Source organism: Falco punctatus (genome assembly GCF_963210335.1).
Source record: "Falco punctatus genome assembly, chromosome: Z".
NCBI lineage: Eukaryota > Metazoa > Chordata > Aves > Falconiformes > Falconidae > Falco > Falco punctatus.
The window spans coordinates 25,112,287-25,128,971 of NC_137586.1; the positions used below are offsets into that span (position 1 = coordinate 25,112,287).

The 16,685-nt window shown below is 44.2% G+C and overlaps 3 protein-coding genes across 3 annotated transcripts in view; all 3 read left to right on the plus strand.

The window, feature by feature from the left end:
* The first annotated feature begins 48 nt into the window (after nucleotides 1–48).
* On the plus strand, nucleotides 49–3,419 carry CCNB1 (cyclin B1). Its single transcript, XM_080370900.1, is given in 6 exon segments — nucleotides 49–1,091; nucleotides 1,484–1,600; nucleotides 1,602–1,721; nucleotides 2,147–2,287; nucleotides 2,575–2,685; nucleotides 2,953–3,419. Coding segments are annotated over 6 exon segments (696 nt in total). The 5' UTR covers nucleotides 49–986; the 3' UTR covers nucleotides 3,055–3,419.
* Nucleotides 3,420–3,552: 133 nt separating this feature from the next.
* On the plus strand, nucleotides 3,553–10,614 carry CENPH (centromere protein H). Its single transcript, XM_080370899.1, has 9 exons — nucleotides 3,553–3,713; nucleotides 3,806–3,861; nucleotides 4,504–4,552; nucleotides 4,977–5,039; nucleotides 5,710–5,766; nucleotides 6,556–6,619; nucleotides 6,908–6,959; nucleotides 8,151–8,314; nucleotides 9,912–10,614. Exons 1-9 carry the CDS (start codon nucleotides 3,640–3,642, stop codon nucleotides 10,002–10,004), a joined length of 672 nt encoding a protein of 223 aa, XP_080227025.1. The 5' UTR covers nucleotides 3,553–3,639; the 3' UTR covers nucleotides 10,005–10,614.
* Nucleotides 10,615–10,676: 62 nt separating this feature from the next.
* The window catches only part of CDK7 (cyclin dependent kinase 7), a 29,829-nt gene continuing 23,820 nt past the window's right edge, over nucleotides 10,677–16,685 (plus strand). The window contains exons 1-3 of the mRNA XM_080370890.1: nucleotides 10,677–10,828; nucleotides 11,591–11,654; nucleotides 14,433–14,635. Coding sequence (XP_080227016.1) covers nucleotides 10,790–10,828; nucleotides 11,591–11,654; nucleotides 14,433–14,635 — 306 coding nt within the window. The 5' untranslated portion in view covers nucleotides 10,677–10,789. The remainder of the gene's footprint in view (nucleotides 10,829–11,590; nucleotides 11,655–14,432; nucleotides 14,636–16,685) is intronic.

The following is a 16,685-nucleotide window of genomic DNA, read 5'->3' on the forward strand; positions in this document are numbered from 1 at the left end:
CAGAGGGGGCAGCTTGACAATGGGCTGCAGGAACGGCACCGGGGGGGGGGTGGGTCAGTGCTTCGTGCCTGTGCTGCCCCCGGGGCTCCCCGCAGCTGCCGGGACGCCGTGGGGCGGGGGGCTGCCCTCGCACAGGCCCCGCGCCGCCGGCACAGGGACTGAGCACGGGGTCGCTCCGCACGGCTGGGGACGCGCGGCTTCTCCTCCACCGGGATTTGCGGGAGACAGCGCTGCGCGGGGGGGAAGGGCCCCGCAGCGGGCTCAGCGGCGCGCACGGCTGGGCGCGCCCCCCCGCCGGTTCCCCGACCCCGGCTGTTCCGCCCCCTGCCGGTTCCCCGGCCCGGCCCGGCGCGGCCGTGCCCCGCCCCCTCACCGAGCTCCAGGGGCGGGGCCGGGCCGTCGGCAGCCAATGGGGAGGCGGAGGCGGAGGCGGAGGCGCGGCGAACGGGTTTAAATCAGCTTGATGTCTCGCTTGATGTAGATGTGGCAGATGACACTGAGCCATACTTCTGCAGCAGCTATGTGAAGGACATCTGCATGTATCTAAGAGACCTTGAGGCTGGTTAGTAGGAGCAGGTTAGAACTGCAAAGGGCGTCTTGCTGACACAGTGGACCTGATGTCATAGGTGTGGCTTGGATCTGGTATTCACTTTCACCAGTGGGTTTTCCTGAGGCACTAATAAGTGATCCCTCAAATTAAAATACAAGATTAAACTGAACTGCTAACAAACGTGCTGGTTGTTAGACCAGTCATCTAGCAGTACTAGTGCCATGCCTTCTCTAGCCCATCTCTAGTAAACAAAGAAACCTTGTGGCCTACACCTTTGGGCTGTGCCTGCACTGAATTCCTTGATAGGCCTTAAGATGCAAGCGAGGCTAAGCATTGCAAATGGTTCAGCTAAGTGACTAGATCTATTAACGCTATTCCTTCCACACAGGTATCCATCAGTCCCAATTACCTGACTGGTCAAGGAATCAGTTGGAACATGCGTGCTATACTAGTAGACTGGCTTGTGCAAGTACAGCTAAAATTGAAGCTCCAGCAGGAGACCTCGTACATGGCAGCTGGTATCACTGACTGCTTCCTGCAGGTGAGCATCTCTTGCCAGTGTCAGGCAATGCTTTTCCCTAAACTAAAGCCCAGCAAGCACTGGTCAGCAACACCATACTTGGACAGACATGGTACCCATAACAAAATACAGCTGACCAACAAAGTACATTTGGTGTTGAATTGTATGCACCACATACCCTTCTCAGCTATGAGTAGTGACTTGATACATAAAAACTGCTCACTGCTCTCCCTAATGTATTCTCAAAGCCCTCTAATACCCCTGCAGATGCCAACAGAGGCAACAGATGTGTAATTATTTTGAATATGCCAGTATGAGCATCTTGCCGTAGAATAAACCTTACATTGACTACCTTGAAAAGCTGTGTTCTGATCCAAGTCATTCAGGTAAATCTCTCCTGCTTCTTACTACAGGACAATATTGTTTCCACAAAGATATTGCAGCTGGTTGGTGTCACAGCTCTGTTCATTGCCAGCAAATACAAAGAGTTGTTCCCCCCACACATTGGAGATTTTGCATATGTAACTGATTAACAGTTACACAAAGATCCAAATCTGTCAGATGGAGATGACAATCCTGCAAGCCCTGGACTTTGGTCTGGGTCACTCTCTCCCTCCGCACTTCCTAAGGAGGGCTTCAAAGATTGCAGAGGTAGTGCTAAGAACCAGCTTTACTGTAAGCAGTATTTGGAAAATACAATACTCTGTTGTGACAGCTCATTAAAATGGCTCAAAGCTTTTGAACACTGCAGCAGTTTAGCAACTGAGCCTGGTTGAGACCTGTCTCCCATGTAGAAATAGGCCTTGTTGCTCTGTTTTCAGTCACATGAGCCCAACCCACCCAAATCTAGAGTTAAAATGTCTGCCTGGTACTGCAGGTAACTGCTAGACTGCCATTGAAAACAGTGGTCCTAGATGATGAGCAGCGTAAATACAGCTCAGAACTGCTGTGTGATTAAGCCACTTTAATTTTAAGTCTATAGCTCTAAACATATTCATTTGGGAAGTATTCCTGCCGAAAAGGCTTGACAGGATGTTCTTGCCTTTGAGATAACCAATACTCGATTCTTAATGCAGGTGAACTTGGAACAACATATTCTGGCCAAGTACCTGATGGAGCTCTCCATTGTGGACTATGAAATGGTTAGTTTCCCTCAATCTGAGGCTGCCATAGCCGCTTACTGTTTAGCTCAGAAATCCTTCAGTGGATGCCAGTGGGTAAGTCATGCTTGTGAGACCACCTTCTAGTTTAGGACTTGGTGCAGCTGTGCACCAGCTAAGAAGGCCACTCTAGGCCAAGTCCATGCCTCCTGCTTTCTTCGTGGTATCTCAGCATGTTTTTGTCTCCCCATGGCCCTTTGCAAGGGGGCAGCAGTAGGGCAGTAACTGTTAACCCTCCCCTGTGGGACAGGAGACCACAACTGCCCAAGCCCAACAGAAGACAAAGAACCCGGTGTACTCAGATTGTTCTAGCAAGCTTGTCTAATGACTTCTTTTTCTTTCAGACATCAGCTCTGCAATACCACATGTCTTATAGTGAGGAAGACCTTCTCGCAGTTGGGCAATGCACAGCAAGGAATGTAATGCTTATGAATGTGGGCCTTACCAAGCAGATGGTAAGAATCTCACAGTTCAGGTGGGGACTATGTGTGGTTAAGTGCTGATACATGGCACTCTGAAGCTGGCTTAGCTGAGCCACTGCTGGCAGACTTGGATACGATCTGCTCCCTTGAGCAGACCTCTGACTTGCCAAAGTGGCGTGAGCCAGTCATGAACTGGTTTGGTGTGCTATGGTGGGCTTGGCCTGACTGCCAAGCCTCAGGTAAGCTGGAATCATTAAGTTTATGAACAGGGTAAACTTAATGAAACTTATGTCTCTGCAGGCAATCAAGAACAAATATGCCAGCTGCATAAATTACAAGATGAGCACTGTTGGACAGCTGGACTCTTCCATCGTACCGAATCTTGATCAACCTCTGATTTGAATGCTGCCTCTAATTCAATGAAACTACAGCATTTGAACTCAAGCACGATTATGTCGCTGTATGATGCCCTGTACACAACCTGTCCTTTGTCCTGCGTTCAGGCTTCTTAAGAAAGTACTTCTTTTCACTTGCCACCTTTGTGGTAGTAAACTGCCTCCTGCAGCTGAGGCATCGCAGCGGCGCCTGTGAGCGATGCTGTCTGCTGTTAAGCTCTGGGTCTAGCCCAGGCGTGGCGGCTGGCCCTCCGGGCTCTGTGCAGGCCGCAGCGCCGGCACTGCGCTGACAGGGATAATGTCTGCCACAGCGGCCAAGTTACGCGGGCTTTGCTCGCTCGGTTACTAATCAGAATATGCCGTCAGCTCGGCCCCCTGGGCTCCCCGGAGTCACGCTGGGAGGACGGGCTGCCTCGCTCCCATCTGCCCGCGGCACCCGCACGGCCCGTCACCGGGGGGCCCTGGGCGGGGACTAAGCTCGGCGGCTGACCCGCGGCCCTCCGGCGGCCCTGCCCCGGGTCGCGGGGGCTGCCGGGAGGCACCGCCCCACCGGACGGAAGCAGCGGCGCGCGGGCAGTTTGAAGGCGCAGCCATGGCGGCGTCGGGGCAGCTGAGCGGCGCGATGGGCCGCGTGGAGGACCAGGTGGATCCCTTCTTCCTGCTCTGGTCTGTGCCGGGGGCCCGGGGGGCGGTGGCGGGGCCGGGCCGGGCCGGCCTGGGCGCGCCCTCTGACCGCTGCGCCTCGGTTTCTGTTGCAGCCTGCGGGACCAGCTGAAGCAGCAGCTCATGGAGTGCGGCGTTGCGCTTCATGCCAGTAAGTTTATCCGTACTCTTAACTCCTCCCGCGCCCCCCCGTGCTCCCTCTTAACGTGATGTTACGGTAATAAGGCATGCGATGCGGCTAACACTCGTCTTCCAAAAAATTGTTTCTCAAAAGTGCTCGTTATAATAACGAAATGTTTGTCTTGGCTGAACTCCGTTTTCCAGACGGCTCTTGAAGACCCGTTTGAATGCTTACAAAACTGCCGTGTGACTATTGCCTGCTGCCCCTTCTCCTCCCGGGTTTTCACTTCAGGCTCCTCTGACTCCTGGTGACGGTTTTGAGGAAACAGGCCTTTGGCAGAAACACTGACTGAAGGTGTTTCTTCCTGTTGCCGTTGTTTCCGTTACCTGAACCTTCTTCCACTGAACGAGCCGGTTGCACATATACAACAATGCTGTGAGACAGCTCTGGCATTTGTAAAAAGTGCTAAATGGAAGCACTTAAATTAAAGCCTAATTATTTCTCTGATACAGTCAATTGATAACGGAGTCTCACTGACAGTGGAAGAAATGATAAGGTGTGGAGGTAGAAATAAGAAATACCTTGAAAGTACAGCTATCAAACTCTTTATCCTCTGTAGATTGTGTTTAAGTCTCTGCTGTGGGTTTTTTTGGTGACGTTCGTTCTTTGCAGGTCAGGGAAATCACCTTGGTGGTGCTACTGAAGGAAAGTTTATCACTTGGTATGTTATTGCATAACTTCAAACTTTGGATGTATTTGAAAGGGGAGAAGGGTTAAGAACTGAGCTCGGAAGTTCTCTTGTAGTTTACTCCTTAGTAAATCTCTGTATTAACAATCAGTACTTTGCCAAAGTCTGGTGAATAAAAAGGAAATTAAGAGAAAATATGGGGAAGAAATATTTTACTCAGTCTTCTAATGTAGTTCTATATCTGATGTGGCTTCTAAATTTGCAGGCCTTCCTGTGATAACTAGAATTTCCTAATACAGTTCCACATGCTAAAATACACCTGGCTTTAATAATTTGTGGTTTGCAGGAAAAATTCTATAGACATGTAGAGAGCAAGTTAAAAATGTGACATTGCTTTTGAATTTTTTGTTTTCTCCAACTGTTTGAGGTTGGTTGTTTGGTTTTTTTTTCCTTTCAGTGCCCTGCAAGATTTGGAGGATGCAAAAACTTCTTTCCTCAACAAGACATTAGCCCTGCAAAGGTAGAATTTTCTTCCTGTTTATTTGGAGGTTTTCTGTTTGTTTGTGTGCACACATATACATGCGTGTGCACATATACATAATTCTGATTAAAATAGGATTTCAAAGTGCTACAGTGTGTTGCAAACATGAGAGATTTTAGTACCACTGAACAAGCAGAAATGCAGATGGAGATACCATAGAGAACAACGACAACAACAAAAAATCCAAGTTGAAACATGTAAACCCAAAGGTTCCTGCAAAACTGTGAAAGGCTGACTTCATAAATCTGTAAAAATATTTCTTGGCAGGATTTCACAAATGCATATGAAAAGGTGGAATCCGATAGGTGGTACACATCTCCTATGTTATATGGCTGTTCATTTGTATTTGCTCAGCTTCCCTTCTGCAGGCTCTGGGATTAATGGTGTCCAAGTATGTTTGGCAAGAGAAAAAGGAGTTGTCATTGTCAAATAATCACTGATGTACATTTCTTGTCCTGAGAGTTAAGCCTCACTAGTTAAGAAGTGTGATACTGAAAAGGTACTGAGTATTTTATATACATAATTCCAATGTGAAATTGGACATAAATGGAACCTTGGAAATATTTTTCTGTTACTTGTCTAAATCTGCCTTAAGTTTCTTATCAGTTCTCATCAGTTGTGTGTTTCTTCTCCACTATCTGCTATGCAGGATCCAACTTACGACTGCCCTGAGAAACAAAATTAAGGAAAATGACAGTGGCTCACGGTAAGGTGTTCATAGGGGAAGCATAGCTGTACTTCACTGTACCTTTTTTTAAAGCCAGATTTCTTCTAGATTTTACTGAATGACGTACCATCCACCTTTTAGCTAGAGCCAGCATGATCAGACCACTTATACCCTGCGTGGATTTATGTTTGGGCTCCAAATTAACCAAGCTTTGATTACAGCAATCACAACCTTTGATTCACTTATGAGAACTGTTACCTGCATTTATAATAGCTGGGCACATATTACAGGCTTGTGACAGAGCCTTGTCTCTGCTTTGCTGCCTTCGTTAATTAAAGCTTAATGGCTTTGAAAAAGAACTGAAAGTTTCAAACATTTTTAGAATTAGCTTTTCATATCCTGCCTAATATTAATGGGTGCACATGTATGAAGTGTTATATGAGAAACTTAATTTCTGTCAGAACTATAGCTGAAAACATTGCATCTCCAGGATGTCCCTCCCACACACCAGAATTCAGGAGCTGCAATTCTTTGCCATTCTCAGGTGACTAGGTTTCCTTGATACCTTCCAAGCTCTGTGATTTGAAATGTTATACAAGCTTAACTGAAACATTAGGGAAACTGAGAGGGAAATAAGGACACTATTTGGCTCCTACAACAATACTTAGTATAATAACTGTAAAAAGAAAGGGTGCAATTGTGTGGGGGGGTGGAATTTTTTTTTTGGTATAAAGGGAAATGGGGATTTTTTTGTGCAATCCACATAACCTTTATGCTGTTGACTCATATTAATTGTCTTAAGGTGTGCAACTGTGTTTCCTTCCTTAGAGTGATCACAGAAACTATATCCCACATACTGACACTCTGCAAGAAAATAATGGAATATCAAGAGGTAAGTGGCATTGTAGCTCCTGTTGCAGTTGTGCAGGTCTGCCAACCTCAGCACGGGCAGCAGGGCAGTTTGAAAGGAACAGGATCGCACCAGTCATTTGAAGCTAAATGCATGGCCAAAAGGTACAATTTCTACCGGTGTTAAAATTACTGAAATGATGACTTCAAGTGAGTATGTAAGAAAGTCTGCTTCTAGAGCTGCCCTTAACTGCTTTTGTGAATTGAATTAGCATCTTTCAATATTTTTGGAGCCAAGAGTCTGGGAAATATTTTTTTTTTTCTCTTTTAGCAAGCACGTGAGAAGGAACAGAAATTGGCTGACATTAAAAGGAAAAGATTCTGTAAGTGTGTTAGCAGTACTGACTTTCTTTTATATTGGAATGTATCATTTGTATTTTAAAGTTCTTCTTGTAGCAATATTAATTTATATCTGAAGTAACTGTGAAATTCAACATAGTTACAAAACGTGTGAAAAGCATTGGAAGTACTGCAAAAATGACCTGGTGGGTTGTTTACTTGAGCATAAGACTGACACATTAGTATGACAGGTGCAAGAAGATACTCAGAGAGAATATGGTAGTGTTTTATTATTTAGTATAAGTTCCCCAGAAAACTACACATCATTTAGTAAAATTTAAATCAGTCCTACAACACCTAAATGATTTTTTTTGTGTGTGTGTCAGACTGCACCTTTATAAAATGTTTGCAGAACAGGGGAGGGGATTTGCTTACAAAGAACTCTAGTAATAGTAAATACGTTGGTGTTCAGCAGGCTTGTTAGAGTGTGGCAAATTTAGATGTGAAGTCAATCTTCAGAACTTCATAAACTAAGTGTGTTTTTTGAGTGTTTCTACTGCGCTATGACCAGGTTTGCCAACAGTTTTAACAACTATTGTTTGTTTCATGCATAGGAAGTGGTGTGTGTGTTGACAGTAATAAGCAAACACAATGAAATACCTGTCTTCATAAAAAAAAAAATAATATCCCTAGTATCTTTGGAAATAAGGGAAGGAATGCAGTGTCAGCATTCTTTCAAAGTACAAACTGTCCCTAAATGGTTTTATCCAGACTAGTTTTTAGTATGGTTTCCTATAAAAAACTAGTAATATTCACTGGTGCTGTCCATATGTTCCTTGTACAACTTTGGAATTTGTTTTTGATCAAATTTGAGAAGGGAGAAAGGGTCTTAAACACCTCTGATTATAAAAGTTGTGACAACCGAAGATGGGGTATAGGACAGATATTCAAGTTACAGTCCATGCCTGATGGAAATGCAGACAGGATACAAAGTACTTTCAGTTTTGGCAGCAACCAGGGAACCAATTGATGTACTTTGATACCAGGTAAGCACAGTATGCATTGCCTCTTGTGTGAAAGGAGTATCTTGAGATATATTGGAGGGAGGGGATGGAGTGTGAGGTTAGGGTTATTGCCACGGAAGTGCCTTGGTTTTTTCCTCACAGACATCCGTCTTTAGTTCTACTGCTCACCTAACTACTTCTTAACACTTCATTTTCCTAATAATGGAACAGCACTAAAAGAAGCCGCAAGACAGAAACTACTGCAAATTCAAAGCATGATGAAAAACCAAAAGGAGAAACAATCAAGTATGGAAGCAAAAAAAATGCTGGAGGTGATGTTTAAAAAATTACAAAAAGAAAGGCAGTTGACTTCAGTAATTCAAAATGTATTCCAGGTAATATGTTGTAGCTTTTAGAAACAAGTTTGCAGGTTTGCATTAGTCAGAATAACATAGAGTATGGTAAATGTAACTTCAAACAAAACTGTTTTCTAAAAACTTTAAGTAACAGCGACAATAGACAAGCTGCTGCTATGTGAAAGAAAAACATTAATGCTTTGAGAGCTAAAACCGTGAAATTGTCAGAAAGTTCTTCAGAATAATTATTTACAGAATTTAGAGACAGTTTGTCAATCTATCTTTAATTCTTTGTTTCCTTAAAGATACACAAATAAGGCATTTTCTTGGTGAATGTGTTTCCTTGCATGGAGTGTCACCCCTACACCCCCCCCAAATCGGTTTGTGCATCTCATGTTTAGGAAAAATAAGTAGATCTTAATCCCACGATACCAGTGAGCCAGACTGCTGCTCCTCAGTCTGCCTCTTCTGACCACATGCACACCTCTGCTTGTGTCACCCACCGCAGCCTTGTGAAAGACTTGGCCTGCAGCCACAGCCAGTCTCCAAATACTTTCAGCAGCGTAGCCTTCGACCTTTTGGTTACCCACGTATTTAGATGCCACTAGGCAGCCTGTACCCATGCAGCTGGCTGGCAGGTCATCCGGAGTGTGGAGCCCTGCAAAGTGAGGAAGAAAACCTCATGATTTGGGATAGCGTGGATGGGCCTCCTGCAGCATCCTGTGTTGGGAGGGGTTCTACTACAGGTCACGTATGCTATGCTGCAGTCTGGTACTCTGCCTCTCACTGTGAGATCTCTCTTGGCTTCCTTTGCCTGGCCTCACAGGTCAGTGACTTAAGTACAAAGATGGGAGGCACAGTGAATGCTAAATTGTAATTGCAGTGCTCTTGAATTTATCTGCAATCAGGTTATAAAATCCCAGTTAAGTGCGCACAAAGCTGATGTAAAAAATTTAGACTGGGGAAAAGAGAATATATTGGAGGGCTTCAGATAGAAGACAGGATATAACCATGCTGTGAGTTTGGGTGATTGGAAGAATTTCAAAGATGGAGCATCACATGTTTTTCTATTGCAATGCTATGTCTACTAGTTTGCATTGATAACAATGTTGCATCTCAAATTGAGAATGAGAATTTAAATGTTTTAGTGGGGTTTAGATTGGATTCCTACTGTTATCTGGGATACAAAACCTAGGAATGGGTTTGTGTTCCTGAAATCTTCTGAACCACAAGTAGAGCAAATCTTCTTTGACTACATTTAATAATTTCCATTTTCAATCCAGAATGGCAGGGTGAGAATATTAACTGTGTTATCTTGTGCTTGAGGCAAACTTTATTTCTTGTGTTTAAAAAACAAACAAACAAAATTCCTTTAAAATCCTATGTTTAAAATAGGGATGGTGTACAAGGTCCTCTAGGAAATGCAAAGCACTACTTTTTTTTCCTACATGTTGACAATAGGTTTTAAAACCATACTTCCCTTTCTCCTCTCCCCTCATCCCACTTACTCCAAAGACTGCTGTGAATTTTAAGAGTGTGCAAATTAAAAATTAAAGATCAGAAAAATTTGAGATGTTTTACTAGGAATAATTCTTTTTAAAGGCTTTGTTTAACCAATACTCTTTTTTTCTTATAGGGTATCATAATTGGAAGCAAAGTTAACTGGGCAGAAGATCCATCTTTAAAAGCAATTGTTCTACAGCTTGAAAAAAATGTTGAATTTATGTGAGTCAGGAGAAATGTGTTTTACATAGTGCATGTCATTGATGTACTAAACTTGATAGATTACCATGCATAATGAAAGTATAGTTTAAGAATTTGAAAATTTAACCTCTCTGGAGGTTGTGGCTCTCTAGAAACGTAGAATGCACACACATAGTGTAGCTGCTGAAATTGCCTGAAGAGCCACTTAATAGCTGTCCCATCCCAAGCGCTCATCCCCTCCTGAAAGGCAGCGGTAACACAAGAAATAGTAATAGTAATCTATATATTTCAAGCATTTATGTAAAGGTGGGCTTCAGCTAAGGCTTTGCTGTTTCTGCCCTGTTCCCCACGGCAGCAGCTGCAGGCTTTTCTAATGGGTCTTGGGGGGGGGTGTCTGTTTGTTTAATGGAAACATTTTATCGAATGTTCAACACTGCGAATTTTGCACTGTTTTCTGTAACAGCTGTTTGTGACCCTGCTTGACAACTGCATTTCATGTTTGAACAAAATCGATGGTCTCACAGCATGTAACATATTAACGTAGTGTTGCTTTTCGCCTGGTGACATAGTAAACCGTTTTCAAAAGGTGGATGTGGCTTGCCTTAATCGAATAGGAATTAAATGTGAGAACTTCCCGAGGTGTTTCGGGGTTTTTGTTGGCTTGTGTGTAACGCGCCGCCCCGCCCTCCCTCGCCTGGCCGGCCCTGCCGCCCTTGCGCGGCCGCACGTCGCGGTGGGCGGGGCCGTGCCCTCGGCGGGCGGGGTCCGTTGCTGGCCCTGAGGCGCGGGCCGCGGCGGCGGGGGGTCACCATGGGCAGTAAGATGGCGGCCGCCACGAGGGTCGTTCAGGTACCGGCGCTCGGCGTGCGGCCCGGGGAGCGGGAGGCCGAGGCCGGGAGCCTGGCTCGGGCGGCGGGCTGGCCTGGCGCGCCGCCGCCGAGGCCTGAGGCGGCCGGGCCTGAGGCGCCGCCGGGGTAGGCCGGTGTCCTTGGCGCGGGGGGGGAGGCGTGCGGGGGGGGGCCCGCCGGTACCGGCGGTGGTCTTGGGCCGGTGCCTGGTTCCCCGTGCAAAGGGCGCCTCCGGGCAGCCCGCACCCTTTCGTGCGCTGTGCAGGGCGGGGGGCGCTAGCTGGCCGCGCCTTCCCAAGCCCTCTTCCTTCAAGGTGAAGGTGAGACGTGGAGTCATCTTCAGAAGGCGTCTTTCAGAAATAAGCAGTGTGGCTTCGACTACTAGGCTTCATAGCTCGTCGGGTTTTCTTAACAGAACTAGTCGGCCCTGCCCAGCCAGGTGAACAAATACAAAGCAAAATAAAAACGGGTTCTCCTGGGATGATTTAAGTGGCTCACTGGTTCGGCAGACAGCCCTTTGGGTCCAGGTACAGTTCCAAGTACATTCCTGTACAGTCAGAGCGCAGCTAGCAATTCCGTGTGCTAAACCTTTATAATTGCGTTCCCGTGGCTGTCGCTGCATGCACACACAGGCTGCGGTGAGGGAAGGAAGGGAATGCGTGTTCCTGGCATTAGTTGTATTCGTTGTATGTTTTGAAGGTAACGTGTGTCTAGAAATACATCTTACTCTCTCTGTTTCTCCTGCTACCTTGCCTTTTTCTAGGTAGTCAAGCCACATACTCCGTTAATTAAGTTCCCAGACAGAAAAGGTAGTCCCAGACCTAAAAGTAAGTATTTCATCTATAGAGACAACTTGCACCACATTTCTTAGTGTTAACTGTTTTATTTAAGAAACCAGCACACAATTTTTCTGTTTCAGCTATGCAACTCAGCTGATTTTGAGCAGGGTTTCTGAAACACAGTTGTTTTAGTTTGAAGGCAGTTCCTTGACTCTTCCTTTTCAGACTCTGCGCAACTGTGGAAATACACATAATATATGCATGTCTTTATTTCTTGGTCAAGGCAGATTCACAAAGATTTCTGGTGTAAGTCCCATTTTTTCCAAATACTACTATGTGTGTGAAATGATTGTGCCCAAGTCAGTGTGAAGGAACTTTAGGTATTCAGTGATATTTGCAGAAATTACTGCATTTTCCTCATCTCTTCTTAGTTGGAGTCTGCAATGTTGATGGTATTTAAAACCATGATTATAGCTGGGAGAGCCACCCCACTGTACATTTTAAGAAGTATTTTGTTGTGTTACTAATTAATGCTGAGAAAAAATTAATTTCATTGCAATCTTTGGCATGAATTTTTATACTTATATCTGCGTTAATATTTATAGGATTCCCAATATTGTGACATTTAAACATCAAAGTTGTATGAGCAGTATGTTGGTTTAATACTGCTTTTGAGTCAACAAAGCATTTGAAATTAAAGTAGATGTCTTAAGCTTTTTTATGTTATTCTCACTTCTTTAGAAATTATACCATACCACGTTATTTGACACAGCATTTTTGTGTTTGTGATTTAGCTTTGAGTTTACTTTATTCATTAACATTACAAAGTATCTACAGTGCACATCAGTGCCACTTCAGACTTACCTGTGAACTCTTCAGGAGCTATTTTCTGTGATAACTTTCTGTCAGAATTGTGTGCCCAGTTGTACACAGTTCAGCCGAATGCACCACCTCTCATGCCAGGGAACTGCTTTCTCGAAGCCTTGAAAACGTGTTACCTCTTGTTTATCTCTGCATCAGAAGATTTTTGTGACAGTATCTTTGAAGTATGTTAGACTTTTCTACCTTAATCAGGTTCTGTCATCTCATTAGTAAATTGCAATCTACCTCATCTTGCTTGAATGCTATAGCAATAACTACATTTCACTATACCAGGCTGTTGCTTCTATGTAGTAGCCCAGCAGAGCTCTGTAGATCAAGACTAAACTTGTAGGGACATGGGTGCCGGAAAGGCCAGCCAAATTCTTTTACCGTATTACTACTGCAACATGATGATCTCGAAGCAACAGCAGTATTAAGTCTGGCACTTCTGAATCTTGACCTCTGATGTTTTTAACTGGATAATGCATGCACTCCAACTACACTTCAGAGTGAAACTACAATAGAGGAAAATCCTTGGCAGATCTCTAGACATTTTTGTGGTGTGTGAAACAAACTTGGAGAAACTGATTCTTGTTTTTTTCTTATATAAGGTGTGATAGGTACTTTGCCCTCTGTTCAGAATATGCTCCTTCTGATGGGGTCTATTCTCCCTTGCTGTTTTTGGGCCCTCCTGTTGTTCCTGAACCACCTGATCAACTTGGAGCTTTCAGATACAATCCTCTGAGAACTTCTGAATATGCCTCTCAATAGTGGCTTTCCCACGCCCCCACCCCCAATATATAGTGGTCTGATCACATTGCTGCAGGTGATTGATGTCCCAGTCCTGTTACTGACCCAGACTTGCTATGGCTAAAACTGGCTCCTCTCCTTTGTCCTTACTGGTCTTGTTGGAGGCAGAAGGGAGAGAGGCAGGCAGTGCTGCTGTATTGTAACTCCTTGCATTCTTTGACTCATCCAGTCTTGATGCTGCTTATTTTGAAATTATATAGTCCTCCATCCCAGCTGTTTAAATGTTGCATTTGTCTTGCTCATTTTTCAGGAGCACCGAGAGGGACTTCCTGTGGAAGTCGTTCTGCTTCATCACGTGCTTTAACCTTGTATACAGAGGTCTGAGTGCTTGTAATGTAACCATTGCTGTGAGACTCTGTCCTGCCTGCTGGGGTGATTGTGTACTTCCACTGTAAAATCAGCCATGGTGGGACAGATCTAAGTTCAGAATGCTGACTTTGACAGTGTGGCCCTTCTGGCATCTCTCCTGTCCTCAGAGTCAAGGCAACTTCTCCAATGTGAATTCCTTAAGCCTAGCTCCTGACCCTCACCTGTGAAGTACTTCAGGCGCTTCTTGGTCTCTGTGTTTCGTTAACATTGGTTGCTGATGCCTTATACTTGGTGGTCATTCTGCACATTATTAACAAAATTTGATACAATGCCTTTTTGTAATGTTAAAAATGGGTACAGCACTGCATTGTGTGTTGTGGCGTGTCATAGTTGCAAGCTTTATCTTTCTGTAAGGCTCCACCTTTTTTTCACGTGTCTGTCTTTATAGTCACAGTAAACAAAAAGCGTCATCTTAGGTGGGCTGTTTTTTTAGCTTGCGTAGTTGCCTCCACACACAAATGTATGATATTTTATGTATTTTTTGTATGTACAGCTGCCCAGTGAAAAAGCCTTTGTTAGGATATATGCTGACTTATCCTCTGTCTCTACATCAATATTTTTGCCACTCAAACATGCTTGCTTTTACTGTCATAATTTTTCACTATGCTCTTGATACATATAATTATAGTAAAGACAGGTTGTGAGAAGTAGAGTGTCTTAATTATTCTAAGTGTTTGTTATAATGAAAAAAAATTGTCAACAGCTGGTAACTTCTGTTGGCTGCTTATTAATTAATTTTACAGTCCTGTTACATTTCTGTAAATGGTTTTGCAATCTGTGTTTCAGTACAGGAATCTCTACAAGCGGGTGTGCCATCTCTCCATGCTTCAAAAGCACAGGAGTCTGTAGGAGGCAGCTCTCTGGGCTTTCAAAATATGGCACTTGTTAGTAGAGTAAAAGGTACACCAGACACTTCTGAATTAGCGAGAACCTTGCCTCAGAAATACAGAAGGAAACTTATGTCAGATGAAGAGATTGAATTTATTCAAGTAAGTTTCATTTATCGGTGTGTATTGTCTGTATTTACCCAGCATCTGTTTTATTTCTACACATGCTTTGAACTTTCAGATACGCTAGTACGTTGTGATTCTTGGTAAGTGCCTGCTCTGAGCTTTCATGGCTTTGATGCACAATACCCAAGCTACAAATTCTTAATGCAGAAGGAACCCAACTCTTGACTAATTAGTGCTTTGAGGTATTGCTGGTTAGAGAGAGATGGACTTAGAACAGACATGCAGATAGCTATCGATAGTCATAACCTATGTTAATCACTGCCACTACCTATTTTGTAACAGCTGTATAATGTGTAATTTGAATGTGCTGGACAGGAATACAGGAGTCAATTCTTAGACCAGCGAAGGTTATTACCAGGTGATTGAAGTCCAAAATATTTCTCAAACTACTTTTTATAAGTTATTTTGTAAGTTAAATCTTGTATTTCTTGTAGCGGAATCATTTTATTAAACTTCATCTAAATATTTTCTGCAATATTTTCAAATACGGCATTGTACATGAAAGGCAAGAAATGCCTGCTTTTCTACTGTAACAATTCTTGGTTGTAAACACTGATGCTTAAAAAGGGAGAAGGAATGAACTGTGAAGAACGTGTGAGATAGTTGTGAGTTTGAAACAAAAACACACTTGCATAGCTTTGTTAAATGATAACGACACCTACAGTGTAATCATGTTAGTAGAGGAAATCAGTTTTCCTGCACGTATGTGGGTAGGGTATTATAATTAGAAATAAATTGGGTTCTTTCCCATAGTAATACACTTCTTGACCTCTAGCACAGATTTTCTGACAGTGAGATAAGTTGTAAAATACTTTGGTTGGGAAAATAATGAATTGAATTCTCATAAAGATTGCAGTGGCTCACCTTGGCCTTGTTTTTAACTGTGCACTTTGTAATTTAGGCAGTGGAAATAATTCTAAAAGTTATCTTCACTACTACCGTGTTTGTCAGACCTCTCTAAATTGAGTAAAGAGTTGGGTTTCTCTGTAGAGTGGGAGAAGTGGAAGCAGCTGTAATTGTTGGTTGCGTGTGTTGATCTTATTGTATTCTCCCCTGAAAAAAATGGAGCTGTTACTGGTAGATGCTGATATTTGACACTCTGTGCATGTTCTTACATAAAAACAAAATGTATAAATCAAAACTAGAACTCTGTCAGTTAGTCTATACTACTGCAAAAGAAGATTTTATCTGCATTTCCCATGCTAATATACTTAACTGTCCGCTTTTCTTTTGCAGCGTGGAGGTCCAGAATAAGTATGGAAGATAGTTTGTTGGCCACTGTTGGAAGAATGAAGTATTGTATTCACAATAAAGGCATTTCCTTAATATTAAAAGTTATTGTATACTAACTAATAGCTTCAATAAAAACCTGTATGAAAGGTGAGAAGGTTGACACAACACACTATGTATTGATTTGTGATTTAAGTATTTTCTGTTGATGGCTAACTAGCAACTGAATGTATTTGATGTCCACGCCATTAAAATATTTTTCTAATTAGCTGCTTGCAAACGACCATTGAGTCATTTTATTTTTCTGCTTTAAAAGATTAGGTTATCTTATTAGGAGTGATTTTGCATGCAGGAAAGGGACACTGAAGCACTCTCAGGGACCGTCGAGACTTTGTGGTGTGGCTTTAGCAGCCGTGCTGGTTCCGTCAGGCAGCTGTGGCCGTTTTCCCCCCAGACACTGGATCTGACGGGAGAGCAAAATAAAAACGGGCTCCTCCGGGATGATTTCAGTGGCGATGCCCCCGCAGCATACCGGCTGTGGCGCTCAGCCGCGCTGGGGGCAGGAGGGCAGGGGGCGGGGGCAGGGGGTGGGGGCAGGAGGGCAAGGGGTGGGGGCAGGAGGGCAGGGGGCGGGGGCAAGTGGGCAGGGGGCAGGAGGGCCAGGGGCAGGGGGTGGGGGCAGGAGGGCAGGGGGTGGGGGCAGGAGGGCTGGGGGTGGGGGCAGGAGGGCAGGGGGCGAGGCAGGGGGCGGGAGGGCAGGGGGCGGGGGCGGGAGGGCAGGGGGCGGCGGGGGGCA

Excerpts from the sequence above, each read along its gene's own strand:
- CENPH (XM_080370899.1), top strand. The coding sequence starts at position 3,640 with ATGGCGGCGTCGGGGCAGCTGAGCGGCGCGATGGGCCGCGTGGAGGAC. Across the intron at positions 5,767-6,555 it reads GAAAATGACAGTGGCTCACG|AGTGATCACAGAAACTATAT; the intron begins GTAAGGTGTTCA and ends TTCCTTCCTTAG. Across the intron at positions 6,620-6,907 it reads AAATAATGGAATATCAAGAG|CAAGCACGTGAGAAGGAACA; the intron begins GTAAGTGGCATT and ends TTTCTCTTTTAG.